Source organism: Thunnus albacares, chromosome 3 (assembly GCF_914725855.1).
Source record: "Thunnus albacares chromosome 3, fThuAlb1.1, whole genome shotgun sequence".
Lineage (NCBI taxonomy): Eukaryota > Metazoa > Chordata > Actinopteri > Scombriformes > Scombridae > Thunnus > Thunnus albacares.
The window spans coordinates 3,498,319-3,515,298 of NC_058108.1; the positions used below are offsets into that span (position 1 = coordinate 3,498,319).

Sequence of the window (16,980 nt, forward strand, 5' to 3'; positions counted from 1 at the left end):
CTGAGTAGTACATCATGTTGTAAATATAGTACATAGGATTCTTTAAATTGTCAGTTTGTAATCTGGTTCTTTATTTAATACACCACTAGGGGGCGACATACTGCTTCTTTTCGACGGACTGAACTCCTGAACAGCATTAAAGTTCAATGTAAACTGCAGCCGAGTGGATGTGCGTCAAGCAGGAAAAGACATCCGCAACAACTCCATAAAACTAGTCGGTAATGCCTTTAAAAATAAAACCATGAATTGCTCCATTGTAGATGAGTAAATCTGTGGCTGAAAAAAATACTATTGTATTTAAAATTGTGTGTCAAGGTTTGTGGTGAACAAACGTTTTGGATGTTGGGGACATTGTTACTTTATATACATATAGCAGGTGATTATGTACAGTATATACAGTTCAAATATACAGCAATGAATGCAATGTTTTGCACATTTTGTGTTTTACACTAAAATAAATATATATAATTTGTAGGTGCAGTGGGTGTTATAGTGTTACAGGGTTATTATTGCACAGTCACTGAGTTAAAGGACCAGTGTGTAGAATTTAGTGGCATGTAGCAATGAGGTTACAGATTACAACAAATCAAATACCCTCCTCCCCTTCCAAGCGTGTAGGAGAACCTACGGTGGCTGCGAAACTTGTGAAAAACGTGAAAGGCCCTCTCTAGAGCCAGAGTTTGATTTATCCGTTCTGGGCTACTGTAGAAACATGGCGGTGCAACATAGTGGCCTCCATGGAAGAGGACCTGCTCCCTATGTAGATATGAAAGACTCATTCTAAGTGTCGGAAACACAATGATTCTTAGTTTCAGGTGATTATTCACTAATTAAAACTTATGAATATTATATTTCGCTAGATGCCACTAAATTCTATGTGCTGCACCTTTAACTGTTCATCAGTGTGGGTAAAATAGGAGGTGTAATTAATTAGTCATAGATAGAGGAGCTAGTGGAGTAAGTAAAACAAAATTTCACGCAATAAACTGCCCCAGCTTTTGTTTTAGAATGAAAAACACTGGCATGGTCCTGAAGACAACATGTGTCTTATTTTGAAATGTAAACGGATGTGGTACGTTTGATTCCTGTGACGCTTGACACCGGTCCGACCGGCAGCGGGCTGCCAGTACTGTTGTGGTCTCCACTTGGCTCGCATCGTCCAGGCGGGCAGCTATGTGACGGTGTGGCCGCTACTGTATCCCGGTCTCCCCCGTCCGCTCAGGATGGACCCGAGGAGAGCAGAACCGGACCGAGACAGCCCCGCCACGCTGTACGGGGAATTCACGGTTACCGGTAACCGAAAAGTCAGGTGTGCCGTGAGCCTGACCGAGAGGGAGCTCATAGTCCAGAGGCTCACCTCGGCACCTGTGGGGCGGAACAAGGTGGTGCTCAGCCTGAAGGACTGCGTCGGCTGCCGGGCTCACCGGGAGGATGACAACGCGGACCCGGCGGCGTACTTGGTAGCCTACTTTTACCCGCTCAAACGGCGCTGGATGAGTTCCGGGGTGTCGCGGCAGAGAGTGGAGCAGAGTTTTCGGTTCGCCGCGCTTCAGGACCCGCGAGACAACCTGGAGGAGGCGGAGAGGTGGGCTCGAGCCGTCCGCGAGCGCAGTGACAGGCAACAGCACCTTAGAGACGGTGAGACGCGCGTGGTGGTTAACCACAGGAAAAAAAGTTTGTCTGTGTCAAAGTTAACTGAGGGGTGAAGAGTTTCAGGTCTCACACGAGTCTGTTCACAGTTTTATGAATTACTATGAAGAGAAACCAGACTGTGTGTCTGCTCGAGGCAAAGACATGTCAACTGGATATCATTGTTCATCTATTAATTTATTGATTATCTTAATTAAGAAAAATAAGAAACAAACTTTAGTAAGTTTTCACATACAAGGAATTTGTCTTGTGCTGTATAACAATCAAAAATAGAAAGTATACAAAGTGAGAAAAATACAGATACTACAAAAAACAGGTGGTATAAATATATGAATAAGATTTTATGATAATCAATATGTGAAGAGAGCTGTATCACCTTCTATATGTAGGTTATGAATCTAATCTAATCTCTGAGGCAAAAATGAGCTGTTTCTGACTCAGTTTCTCCCACTTTCTGTTCATTGTGTGGGCCAGTTAGTAATGAGGTTGTGTTACTTTAACTTAAATGTAGAGCTGCAATGATTAGTCGATTAATCAATTTGTCAACTATTAAATTAACTGCCAACTATCTTGATAATTGATTAATCATTTTGAGCAATTTTTTAAAGAAAAAAATTCTCTGGTTCCAGCTTCGCAAATGTGAATATTTTCTGGTTTCTTTAGACTTCTCTGACAGTAAACTGAATATTTTTGGGTTGTGGACGTTTGAAGATGTCATCATGGGCTTTTGTGAAACAGTGATTGACGTGCTTCACCATTTTCTGCCATTTTATAGACCAAACCACTACTTAATCGAGACAATAATCCACAGATTAATCAATAATGAAAATAATTATTAGTTGCAGCCCCACTTAAATGGATATAAATGCTCAATGTAAGCACCGTCTACTGGAATAATAGGGGCTTAAGACCAGATCTTGTCTCAAGCTGCTGTAGGTACAAGGTTGCTGCCTGGAGGCTTCTACCATTTCAGTTTATAATGTGCTCTAGTGGTGCGAAGTGTATTAAGAAACACATTTCCAGTGAATGAAATGACCACAGATTAACTGCGACGTGATGAACCTGGAGCTGAATGCTTTGCTGGTTTATCATGCAGCCTCATCTCAGCTATCAGCTGGTTTAACACCGCAGACTGCAGTGATGATGAGTCAGATTTTATCACCAAGTCAAAAATGATCCAGAAGAACTGATATGTGATTACTGACGGTTATTTATATAGACGACGTTTCGTTGAACGTATGAATATTTACATGACTTATTTTTCATTTTTGATGAATCTGCTGATTTTCTTGATTAATACTTTCATCAGACAACAGTCGGTCGTCGTCAAATTTCTCTTTTTGTGTGACCAACAGAAAATATTCAGTTTAATTATCTCATAAGTCAAAAGTAAAGCAGCAAATTCTCACAACTACAAAGCTGGAACTAGAAAATATTTGTCATTTTCTCGTATTTTCTTAAACAATGAAGGAAATAAATGGCGATGAGTTTACTATCAATCAACAAATTGATTAACTGACTAATAATTTCAGCTGTTGTGGATGTTTCATTAGTCACTTCCAGGAAATAACCTCCAGGACCTGCAGCGAGGACAGATTCTGTCAGATCCCCCTTGATTATGATTCACTGATTTTTGGAAAGACTTTGCAGATTTTGATCCTTCCTGTATTTCAAACAGTCCATCATGAGTCCGACAACATTATAGGAGAGCAGTGTTGAATTGGTGTTTTTAAAGACATCGTTAGCTGCTCTCAGTCAGTCATTACTCAGCAAGTACCGACTTTCTTCTTGTATATATTTCAGTCTACTTCAACTGGTTCATACTGAAGAAACTTCCTGTTTTATTCACATTATATTGATTATTGATTTTGCCCTGCAGCTTTTAATTAGCTATATAGTTTCCTCTGCTTATTTTCTGCTTTCAGCATTGTCAGAGGCTTTTTCTCCATTAGCTTTAAACTACTCTTTAAATGAATAAAACAACAGATCACATTTCAGTAACTACAGAATGCAAACAAACCATTTGAACATAAAAGGTGTCTGGAAAAACACAAGGCTGTATTACCTCTACGATATTACCACTAAATGTCACGAGGTTTATCCTGTACAGAGCTGGATTCTTGTCTCTTATCAGCTCTGCTGTGTAAAAGGCTATTGCATTACCTTTAACCTACTCCTGAAATGAATAAAACAACAGGACTGGTGTGGTATCAAGAGTCACGTTTCAGTAACTCCAGTCAGCAAACAAACCTTTTTAACATAAAAGACACCTGAGAATCACGAGGCGGTATTACTGCTATTGAGTTCACGCAATGCCAAGAGGTATAATTACTCCTGAGGGAAACACGCTATAATTGGAGATTTCTAAAGATAAGTTATCTCGTTATTTGTCCGCTTCGTCAAACTGTCCCGTCTGAATGAAGAAATATCGAATGTAATTTATGCCTCGCACAAACTTTTTCCTCCACACAGCCCTGGTATCAGTGGCACAGTGTGACCCAGATAGCGTTTCCCAATCTGCACAAATGTTTTTTTAACGAGACAAAATATGCTGCAATTCTATACCGCCTGTCATTGTCACAGGAGGAAATAACAGACTTTTGGTAACTAAAGACAGTATTATATGCTTAGAATAATGCTGTCAATCAACCACCTCAAGTTTAACCTGAGACATTGACCTAGTAAGTTTTCACCTGAGGACAGAAACATAAACACAAGCGTCTCCATGGCTTCACCTGCTCTGTAATCATTTAACGGACTTCTCGTTATTCAGACCGACACACAAATCTCTTAACACCTGCTGTGTCTGTTTCCATTTCTGCAGACATGGAATTTAATTTGTACTTAAGTTTAATCTAGATCAGGGGTGTGTGGTCCGCCCATCCTGCAATTCCAACTGTGAAATACATATTTTAATGAAAAATTGTTATTGTTATTGTTGTGTTGTGTGTAAATGTCAGTTGTTACTCTCACATAAATCAAACATAATTACAGAAATGTGAGACTGATGAAAAAGTGCTGCCTATGATCTTTGTCTATGAGCCAGAGGGTGTACGGAGGTATGTGTGTAATATGTTTGGGTTTTCCTGGTGGCCCCTGATTGGTTGACACTGTGTCTATAATAACTGGATCTGGGGCGGAAAATGTTATGCCAAAGAATGTTGCCGGATTTGGCGATTTTCTGCCCAGTTGGGTGGCTTCAGGGTGGATTATGTTGGTAAAAATGAGCTTGGTGGGTTGAGAAAATTTCGACCTTGTTGGATGCTTTTCTTATTTTTTTCAATATATATGAGGTTTTTGAACCACACTGCTAGAAGAAAGGTGTGCATGCGTGAATGACCAGGCTGGTCAACCTGACATAGTCGCCGGCTTCGAGCTGGTCAGACCAGTTATTCTGCTTCTTTATTGGATAACATTTACCCCCTGAAGGCAGGTAAAACGCACACTGACTGTTGTGGTACTGTGGTGATAATTGTAATGTGAAAGCAGTTGCTAAGTGGCCACCAAAAGATACTCTTCTAAACTTCTAGAAACCACTAGCCTAGCTGCTAGCCACCAGCAGCTGGCTCTCTGCTACATCGTACGGCACACAGCTACGGGCCGTAGCCGCGCCGCTGATCCAGACAGGGATGCAAATAGGTCACATTCTAACAAATTGCTTTTGACCAACACTCAGTACTGCACCTGAATGCTCTGCTAACGTGCTGCTTTCACCACGTCACCTGTGTAGACGTTGTGTTAGCCGCTGGAATGGCTGTAGTTTCTTAGTCATGTTATAGGATTTTTATATCAGTGTGATGAAGGTATTTAAATTGCAGGATTATTCAAAAACAGGCATTTCTGGTTATTTTTTTATTTCATACATAAAAAAATCTCTCAAATGATTGTCCAGACAACGTATTATATCAGGATACATATCAATGTTGTGATCTAAAGGTACATATATCGTCATAAAGGATTTCATAGAAGAATGTTGAGGAGAACCAGAAATGCTGAAGAAATAAAAACTTCTGAGCATGTGCATCGTCAGTAGCATTCATCTGAAACCTCGTTCAGGCTGCAGGGGTCTTTTGTATTTCTGGAAAGTGGCGAGATTATTCCAGTCTAACTGACAGTCTACACTAAGCTGCTCATTATCCCAGAAGCCTTGTGAACCATAATAAATCATTTTTGGGAGCTCTGCATCCAAACCATTAGTCTGAATGAGGTCAGTGCCGCCTGTCTGACCTCTCTATCAATATTAGTGCTTGTGTCATTGGCTTGACTTCTGGTGCGCTCGCAGAATTATTCAGAAAGCATCTGTTTCCACCAGATCTACTTACCTCTGACAGGTAGAAGATGAAACACAACTCCAGTCTGCATGAATGAATTATCTCAGCCTTGGTTCTAGGTTCACAACTATATTCTTCTCACAGTGTTATAGCAAAGAGATTTGTTCCATAGGAGGCTGACTCTGTGCTTTTTCACAATCACGCTCAGGTCGATCAGCGTTGCATCTCCGCTCTAATAGACGATGCCGTCAAACTGTTTGACAGATTCCACTTTCCTGTTCATTGCATCAATACTAGTTTGCATGATAATGATCATCCATCACACCAAACATCTGCTGGGGTCACGCAACAAGCCTTCAGTTGGCCCGCGGATGAGAGAGATAATCTGAGTGGCCGTTGACCACAGGAGGGCTGGAGATGATGGTGCAAATCAAGGGGCGAGGATTTTACACAATTGCATTTATCATTATTATATTTATCAACATATTCTTAGTTTGTATTCCATGTTTATAACAAGACTATAATCAGATGGTTTGTTTCTGTCTATGATGGTTTTGGACCAGGAGCAGAATATACTGTATATGCATGTAATGCTGCAACTCAAATTATTTTTATAAGTGATTAATGAGCTAATTATTTTCTCAATCAATCAATTCATTCTTTGGTCTATAAACTGTGCGTCTTTTGTCCAACCAACAGTCCAAAACTAAGATATTCACTTTACGATCACATGACAAAGAAAAGCAGCAAATCCTCACCAGTATGAAGCTGGAACTGAGGGATGTTTTTGGATATTTGCCAGAATAAATTACTTCAACGATTAGTCAGTTATCAAAATAGATGCAGATTATTATTTGTTAATCCACTAATTGATTGATTATTTTGACTCCACATGCATGTTGGGTTAGGGTCAGCTGACTGTTGGCTTTAATCTTTGTGGTGTATTTAACTTTCAGCAGCTGATAAGAGGCGACACGAGGTGACACATCCATCAGTCTTTGTTTTCACTTTGTCATCAGCTGAGTGTATCAGAGCCCTGATTTAAGTTCCCATAAATTTGATCCCTGCTGACAATTAAAATTGACACTTAAGCCACATTGCCAAGTATTTCCTATATGGTATTAATTCCATGTTGTCAATAAATGGATTCGGTTCAGCTGTGGACATCATGAGTCAGGTGATGGCAGCAGGCGGGAGAGAGTGTACTAATATTGATCAAATCAATCACTGCGGGTCGTCATCTGGCTTAAGCACTTGGCTGCCACAGTCTAATGACAATGAATTACAACAAATTACCAACTAATGGGAATCAATTAATTGGGGTTTGAATATATCAGATCACTGTCAGCCACAGATACGAGCTCACTGGGACTGTTGTTCAACCCGTTTCATTGTGTAAGATTTCTGTTTCTGGGTCAGATGCTGTAATGTTTTCACTGTGTAGCTCTCGTGATATTACCAGAGAGTCCACGCTGATGTGAAGCCACAGTGACAAGTTGAGTAAATTCTTGGCTTTCTAATCGGTCAGTGAAGTCAGAAACAGTATGATCAGCGTTATTATTAATATGAATGTTCATTCTGCTGTGACTGGAGATAGTCAGAAATAGTGAGTACAGGTAAATCAAAATAACTAAAATTAGAAAACAGCAGTGATCCCACCTCCTCTCTTGTCCTATTTAATCAAATACTAACATTACACACACAATGAGTTGTAGTATCACTAATAAAGAAAACATTATAAGAGATTTTACATCAAGTGAAGTTAAATGGATTGTGTCTAATTAAAACTTTGGGTGATTAAGTTATCTGCATGATGCAGAATGTAGTTAAATGTCAAAGATTTTTTCTTGTAGTAGTCCTGGTCTTAATAGGAACGGCAGAAATGGGACCACATTGTCAGAAAAGCCCAGCAGACAGTATACATGTCCAATACTGACGGAGCCGAGACTCGCTCTCTCTTCCGTGGTATCACTGACAAAATCTGCTTCTAATTTTTGAAGAGACGTCCCCAGATTGCACAATGAGCCGGGAGCGTACATTCATGCGTTTTGTTATCATCTGTCTTGATTCATCCAGACTTCATCTGCGAGACCGAGAGATAAATCATAAAAATGAAACAGTGATGACACAACTTCCTTATCAGCTTCGCTTTGTTGTAGTCTCCTAAGTTTTTCTTATGTAGGTGAGATTCTGTTTATGTCAAATAAACAAAAACAAAAAAAGATTTTAACAGTCAAGTGTTCAACTCCAGAAGGCCAGAAGGTCTTTCTAATTCCCCTGGACTGAGTTGCACTAGCTGTTTGTATCCATCACTGAGTTTGTATATAAAGTCCCCCCTACATTCTTAGTAACTACTAGTGGTTTACTAAATCCGGTCGCACCATTAAAACCGTCAGTCTTATCTAGTAAACACTTGTAAACATGTGTTTTCTAGATAAGACAAGCATTAGTGATGTGTGAATCGGTTGCTTGGAAACATCAGTACATTACAAAGCAACCAAATATGTAAACAGGAAGTCACTATAGCATCACATAGTGATGTCACTTCCAAAAGTAGCAGTTTTAAGGGCCAAAAGATAAAATAAACTTAACTGACAATCCTTTATGAATAAACAGGACACTTTCTCATTCAAGTTCATTGGAAAGTGTGTCCAAAACTTTTGACTGGTCCTTTATATTCATATTGACTTTCTTCTATTTCTATCTGGATACCTGGAGAAATATGTGTGTTTCAGAATTAGTATTCATGTAGTTTACAGTGAGAGGGAAATATTTGATCATGCTGAGCTAACTGTCGTTATTTGATCATTTAGTCAAACATTATTGGTGGAAAGTTTTGTAATTTGAGGTTTAGTGGGGTTTTTTTGTGTGGACTTTAAAGGTCAGATATATCGACCATATTCCATATTATCACTTTTCTTCTTCAATCTAAAAGGGTCAGATATTAGCAAGCTAATGTTAGCTTTGTCATGTTCATTCATTCAGCTCTGTGATGCAACAGCTACACCTGGCAGTTAGCACATGTAAACATAAACAACAACTAATCTCTACAGAAGAACTAGTTTGTGTGGTGAAACCGGTTTGAATTTAGTGATGTGCAAATCATTAGGAAGCGCTTGCATCATAACTAGGCTAAGTTTTAACTTGCGTACTGCTCGTGCAACCAGCTCCATAATCCAAACATGTAGCAGCAGTTTTGGCTCATCCTGTGGATGCTCTTTGAGCTCGTAGCTTTTTGATTCGGAGCAGCAGCGTCAATCTTGTCCAACATATAGCTTTATTTTTCTTCTCTTTTCTCCCTGAATGGCATCACAATTCATTTACTAGAGAAGGTGTTTGCTTAGTATAGTGAAATAGTAGCCTTGGGGTAACCTCCAGGGCTGAGTACTATCAGTGTTATATGTCTTGACAAACTGTAGATGCTACTTCTAGTTCTACCTTGTGTTTTCAGTTCAGCATTGGCCTTTGACCTCCTTCATAGTTTGCTTCCTTATAAGGAAGTTATTATCATCAGTGTCGGTAAGATGCTATTCACACAATCTGTGGAGACAAAACATCAGCTGCATTTCATCACACTGTAGGATTCAGATTCTTACTCAGGGAGTGTTTCATTGAGGTTGGACATTAGTGACACATCGAGTTTTGTACATGTTTTAAAAGGCTTTTGAATCATCACAAGGATCATGACCTGTGCTGATGCACTATAACTGAATAAAAGTGTTAATTCAGTGTGAAACCATGGAAACAGAAATGACGGAAAATCAGATGAGAAGCACCTAGCTCGACATTCTCAGGGGAACTGGTGTTGCTCCTTTTAGCAGCCAAATCCAGGCCTCTCTCAGCCAGTCGATCCTGTTACTGATACATTACCTCTGGCAGAGTTGAAGCTGGGACACTGGTTGGTCTGCTCCATTACACAATTTCAGAAATACAAGCAGAACTATAATACAACAGAAATATTTTTAATTCCACTTTTTCTGGGCTACAAAACACAAACAGGAAGTCAAAGGAGTCAAAACATTGACTCAGTCATCAGAAATATTTGGTCATTTGTGAAATTCAGAAATGATGAAAACAAAACTTCTATGTTTGATTTCAGGGGGTCAAAAAGGAAGGAAAGCAGTGTCATCGAATATCACAGAATATTCGTTCCACATAATATATGTGTATATATATATGTATATATACATATATATATTACAGTTAGTTGGGCAGTCCATCATTTTATATCAAGAAAGAAATTTGCTGCAGAACAAGCAGGAGGACATGTTGGGTTGTTCTCCGGCTGAAACTGTTGGCTGAATGCAAAAGCAGTTGTGACGCTACTTTAATGGCCTAATAAAGTTAGAAATGGTTTTACTACTGAACACACCACCTTTATACTCTTTAAACTTGTTCGTAATGAAAAAACATCCAATAAAGATGCTTTTAAGGCCGTACTGCATTAATTTACTGCAGCTGTTCTTAGCCTCTCTCCATATAACCACATCGGTAATGAACTTCTGTTACTGACCTACTGAAAGCTGATTACTCTCATTTATTAGTGTGTTTGTGTACATGTGAACATACTCTCACACAGTATTTAATGTATGGCTGGTTTTGGAGACGTCAGTGCTTTAATGCTGTATGTAAAGTATTGCGCTTGTATAGCTTTCTGGGTGTGTGAAGCCTATAAACCATGTGACTAATCCCATTAAGGATCACACCCTTGTGATTAATGAGTCTTTAACGACAAGACTGATGAAACCTCCTGATTCTTTTACAACAGAAACCTCATAATTCATTTATAACAGGTTGTATCTCTTGCTAGTAAAGGGTAAAAAAAATGATATCAGGTTACAGTAACAGTCCCTTATGCAATTTGAATATTAGAAGTGTGTGTGTGTGTGTGTGTGTGTGTGTGTGTAGTCAGACAGCAGAGGTAGCAGCAGTCCTCTCCCCGAGGACTCCTCCTCATCAGACATACGCTGTGATAGAGCTTGACGTGCTGTCGAGACCTCTGATTCAGCCGCTCTCTCCGTCTCTCTCTGGAGAGCTTTCTGTTGTTCTGGGGGCTCACAGCAGCTCTGTGTCAGTAATGACAGCGTCCTGCCCTTCCTCTTACCCCGAGCACATCCAAATGGTGGAATGTACTGGTGAAATCTGGCAAAATGCACTCTGTCTTCAGCTTCCTTAAATAAAAACATGTTGGTGAAGGAATGCTTCGAACTCTGTTCATTTCCTTGTAAAAAAAAAAAAAAAAAAAAAATTCTCAGCAATAAAGACGTTCAGTGTTTGCTATTCCCAGAAATGGTCACTCAAGTCATTCTGTGATAAGCTGATGACAACAGAAACCACCAAATGACCAGTCAGACTGCAGAGCAGCTGCTTCACCTCAGAAAAAGACTTTCTTTTTTCCAAGTAAAAGAAACATGTGGTTATGTTGTTTTTTTTTATATCGGGAAGTCGAAGTGCATTTCCTACATACGCTGGCATAAAGCCGACCTTTTACAGTATGTATTCTGTCTTTTTTTTTGCAGTAATCTCATGTTTTGCTCCGAGTGTTTACTGCATATGTTTTTCTTTAAATCTGACAGAAGTGAACGTACAGTTCAGCAAAGTGCATTAATTAAGCATTTAAGCTCCAGCTCTCATTGAAAGAAAACTTTCACTGAGCACTAAATTAGCGGTGATGTAACCGGCTGAGTGTTGGAAAGTTTTTGCTTTGGAGTTTGTTTTCATGCGGTGGTCTAACCTCCCCTCCCTAATCTGACCCTGCGGACTAAAATACCCACATGAGACGCCCCCCCCCCCCCCCCCCCCCGCTGCTAACGGATAACAGCACATGCATCTCTGTATAACAAAGCTTAGGATACAACTAGATGACAGACAGTGCAGGATGATTTTAATAAAAACCTCAATGTCATAAACTCGCTGCTTTTCTTAATATAGACCCACTGCCGGCTAACCACCAGCACCTCCTCCTCCTCCTCCTCCTCCTCCTCCTCCTCCTCCTCCTTCCACACCCTTTGTGGTCTGGCTCAGCAGAAATCTGCTTGTGTGCTCGAGCAGCCTTCACTCTTTGATTTACAGTCGGTGTTACGGACACGAGTTATCACCTCACTGCACCCTGAGTGTTACTGCAGTCAGGTGCAGGGAGGTGAGACGAATTCCGGTTAAAGGTGCAGTCAGTGATCAAGTTGTAAACAAATGAGAAGTCCAACGACCAAAAGTAAAGTTCGTAAAGACTGCAGTAAAACAGATTTATATTCATCTATGATAATGACACACAGAAAATCAAATCCTTCAATTATATTAGAATAAACCTGCAAATTAAATGGTACAAATGATTACTGATTGTATTCTTCATTTGCATACTTTCATGATGTTTGTGATGTTAATTATTCTGATATGAATATATTCATGTTGAAGTAATGTGTTAAAATAGGAAAGGAAGCGAAAAATGCATCTTGTAATTATCTTGTAGTTTTTTTTTAATGCTGTAAATGGTATTTCAGTCTAGAATAATATAAAAACATATAAATAAGAAGCCTGTCATATAACTAAAACTGAAAGCACACAAGCAAAAACAACAATATATCCTTCCATAATGTAAAAAGTGACACCAAATGGTCCAAATCAATTTGCACTTCAGTCTGGATGGGAGCCTTGGCCTGCGATGCATGTCACAATGAATGATATGACATTTGAGTATAAGATCACCAGTAGCAGAAACGAACATCTATAATCATGATGGATCCACCCCAGACATTGTTCTGTCTCTCTGGATTTCCATCGTGAGGTTACGGCTGGTATGTAGTTAACTACAGTACGCTGTTGAAGCTCGGTTTAGAGGCTGAACATTGCACAGATATCAGATGACAATCTCATATCTGCTGAAGCTGAAACTGGAGGATGATATGGATGCAGCATAGAGTCATCCACCAATAGTTTAAGTCATGTCTTGCGATATTTAAATAGATTTTATGGCTTTAGTTTGTGTAATTGCACATTTTTTTATTGCGCTTGGCCTTAACCGCTGATGGGCAGCTTGGATTTTTATTATTTTTCTTTTGGTTATGGTTTTGAACACAAGATTTTCTCCACACACATTAATGACTATGAGGTACAGACTAGTAGCTGACTCCTCAGATTGTCTGGGACAAAACTTAAATTTATTAGATTGGACATATCTGTCATAATACAGGAGGCAGGGAGAGAATAAGTACCAGGTCAAATACATCTTAATCCACTAATCCCTTAAATGTGGAAATGGGATTCCCTTGTAATGGGTGTTTGTCAGGGCTTAGAGCCCACGTCCCCACCGTGCAACAGGCAGAAATGTAAGAGCGTCCTCAGTCAGACACAAAGCTGTCGGTGGGTAGGTGGACATGGGTGGAGGTCCTCACATCCTTACTTTAGATCTGTATTTGCATGAGAATGATAAAAAAATATATACTTTCAATACCCATTTACAGCAAAGTTTCAACTGATATAAGCTGACATTTAGTAAGAAGTTGCAGCACTGATTTATTTTCAGTCTAATGTCCTCTGCAGACTGAGAGAAGCTAACATTATGAAACCACAGGACGCTGAGTGATATCTGCCACAGACAGTGCACACGCCAGTGAGCACACATGTACACAAGAGCCACCAGCAAGCATATAGTATGAACATTTTAGCCACACTAGTAATATAAATGTCGGTTGGGACGTTGGTTGGTCCACCACTTTGGTCCAGACATAAATATCTCATCAACTATCGGATGGATTGTCATGAAATTTGATACAGATATCAGCGCCTCCCTCAGGATTCATTATTAGTCATCTACAGCCACCATCAGGCCAACATTTCAGTTTGTCCAATACTTTGGTTAATGATCAAATACCTGCTTAACTAATGACATCAGCCTCAGCTGTACTCTGTGTTTAGTGCTAATTAGCAAATGTTAGCATATTAACATGCTAAACTAAGACAGTTAACATTATACCCGCTAAATATAAGAATGTTAGCGTTGTTAGCATGTTAGCATGCTGACGTTAGCTGTAGACTCTTCTTGTTTACTGACTTAATGATGGTCAATGGTTGGTTCCCACAGTTAAGTGACAAATCAACAACAGAACTAGTTTTCAAGATTTAATAAAACCCTGTGTACTGTACAGTTTGTGCTTCTGTGATTATGATTCAAACATCAATCTGTCCTTAGTTTTCCCTTGTGTGTGTGTGTGTATATAAGAGCTCTGCAAGTACTTACCAGCTGTGTGTTGCATAGATGTTGTGTTTTTCTTCACATGTATGTTAACATGAAGCAGGACACGTTATAAGAGCGCCATCCTTTTCCTAAACTGAAACACACATTTAAGCAAAAGGCAAACAAACATGTCCTGATGTCTCTTCTCTCTATTTAAACCCCCTAATGAGATGAAATCTGGAGGGGTCCCATCTGAGTGTCTTAATTCATGCCGGCTGAGCCGTGTGCGTCAGGCTCGGCTGAGCGTGACAACAGTCTGGCGCTTTTGCAGTTTTCATAGAGATCGCTACTTCTTTCCTTAATCACAGACAGTTAACGGTTGGCCGTGCTTCACCGCGGAAGGAGAGCTAATTTGAGGGAAGTTGAGTGAGACACTGGTATGACTGACGTACGCATATCACAATGAGTCAGTATGAGCCAAGCAGTGACGACACCTTTTGAAAGAGAGAGTGACCATGTAAGGTCATGAATAATTTCATGTGTTTAAATAATGAATATGCAACATGCTGAGTAATGGTTGCATGTTTCACTTTAACGTCTGGACAGCCTCAATACAAACAAATATTAAAGAGATAATTCTAGTTTCTATCTAAAATAAAATTGGAAAACACACATTTAATACCTGAACGTAAGAAACATGTATGAAGTTTATAGTTAAACCTTGTCCAGTTGAGGGAAAGTGATGCTGGATGTAGAGGAGACTTGTCAGACAAAGCTAAGAAAGTTGTCTATTCTCAGTCTCTATATGCACCCAGATCGTTATTATAAGGAACCTTGGCGGAAAAAGTGTTTTTTCCGGCTCTAGGGTTTTTCCCTTTCATTTAGGCTGTTATTTCCTATGGCGAATACGTCAGTAGTGATTATTCCATTAAGATCTGGGACAGTTCCCATGCTCTCGGTTTGAAGAGAGCTTATGAGACGTCTGTAATCACAGATCAAGTCTAGTTGAGATGCAGAGCGGAGCTTTGTTGCTGTTGTTGTTTTTTTTCATCTTTTTCGTTTTTTTGGCTGCTGTTTTTGATGATGATGATGATGAAGCAGTTTGCTGGCTTCTTAAACTACGGTAGTGTCATCCGTTTCATCACTTTATCTGACACACTAACAAGCTTTTTGTTCTTTAATTGATTCGTCAGGGTAATAATAACTAAATCCAAGCTCTGACATAATTGTTTACTAAAGCTGATTACATAAATAACCAGAAACAGAATGAAGTCGCCGCAGGAACGAACCAAAATAAGTGTCTTTAACCGCATATGTTCATCAGCAGCAACATATATCATCACTTGACAATCAGGGCTACACCCATCCCTATACAAACAAACCAGACACATTATCTGCTGTCATAAACCACCAGTCCTCATTTGAAGGAAAATAACCCGTATTTGCTTTAAACATCCACTGCAGAAAGTCCAGCATGGTGGACGCTGTGTAATTATAGATGTGGGGGGGGAGGCGTGTAAAATAGATTTTCTCTACATTCGTGTTGATTTTAGTGTGTTTTATTAGACGCGTGTCATACTTTGGCTCCGTGCCACAGCGCCGCTGCAGCCGAGCTAATGATAGAGGAGGAAACCCGGAGCGTGGACAGACAGAGACGAGGAGATAGATAGTGCCCTCTGGAATGTTTTGAGAAGGGAGGGGTGGCACACAGGAAGTGGCATGGGGTTGGATTTAGCCAACAAGGTCTGCGCGGTTGTTTGGGGCACAGAGACAGCAAGGTCAGGGCCTTTCGCTGCCAGCTGTCATGCCAGCTGATTCATGAGGGCACTTCTTTCCCTCAGGAGTCCGGTCCTTATGATTCTGAGAAAACTCCACAGGAATATTCATCCTACGGAGAAAGCAGCTGGGCAGCTTTCAAAGGAATGCTAGGAAATGTGATTTGCAGGTTCTTCAGTAGAGCTGCAACCGTTAGTTCGTAAATTCATCAGCTAGTTATTTTTCCAAGCAAAAGGCCATATTTTCTCTTATTTCAGCCTCTCAGATGTGATGATTTGCTGCTTTTCTTCACATGTGACGGTAAATTAAAGTTCTTGGTCGGACAAAACAAACCAAAGGCGTCACTACAGGCTCCTCAGTTGCCATTTTTACAGAGTAAAAGATTAATCAATGATGAAAATAGTTAGTGTGTGAGTGTGTGAAAATAGTTAATAGTGTTCTGCACTTCTCACTGCTGTGGGACTTGCTGCAGTGCAGTACTTATGCAATATTTCAGTAGTAGTATTGCAGTATAATTCTCCCCATGTGGTCATGCTCATGTTTTGATTTATAGACTCATTCTTTGCTGCAACGATTCATTGATTAAATCGTTTGTCACAAAATGAATCAGCAACAATTTTGATAATCAAATAATCATTATTTTAAAGGAAATATGTGAATTTAAAGCTTTTATGTGTCATAAATGATAGTTAACTGAATATTTTTTAAACTTTTGAACCACCATTTTTCACTATTTTCCAAAATTTTATATACAAATTGAATAGTTGATAATGAAAATGATCATTAGTTGCAGCCCTAGCACGTAGGCAGTCATCTCTGTGATCTGGATTACTGCTTTAATTGAAAAAAGCTTTAGACAGGTTGCACAAAAATCTGCTGCGTCTTTTACTTGAACTAGAAGAGACTGGATCACGTTCCACCTGTTTTAGCTGCTTTACACTTCACACACACACAAGTTTTTTTGCTCATGTTTAAAGCATTATGCAGCCAGACAACTAGCTAGTGTGCTTAATTAACTGAGTATGTAAAATGTTACATTCAGGATTATCAGGGAACAGAAAGGCCTTTAGGACTGAGGAGTTTATCACAGCACAGACAGACAGAGGTGAATAC

At 39.7% G+C, this 16,980-nt stretch overlaps 1 protein-coding gene across 1 annotated transcript in view; it reads left to right on the forward strand.

Annotated features, from left to right (window-relative positions):
* The first annotated feature begins 1,017 nt into the window (after positions 1-1,017).
* The window catches only part of LOC122978827 (sphingosine kinase 1-like), a 37,401-nt gene continuing 21,438 nt past the window's right edge, over positions 1,018-16,980 (forward strand). The window contains exon 1 of the mRNA XM_044345851.1: positions 1,018-1,638. Coding sequence (XP_044201786.1) covers positions 1,224-1,638 — 415 coding nt within the window. The 5' untranslated portion in view covers positions 1,018-1,223. The remainder of the gene's footprint in view (positions 1,639-16,980) is intronic.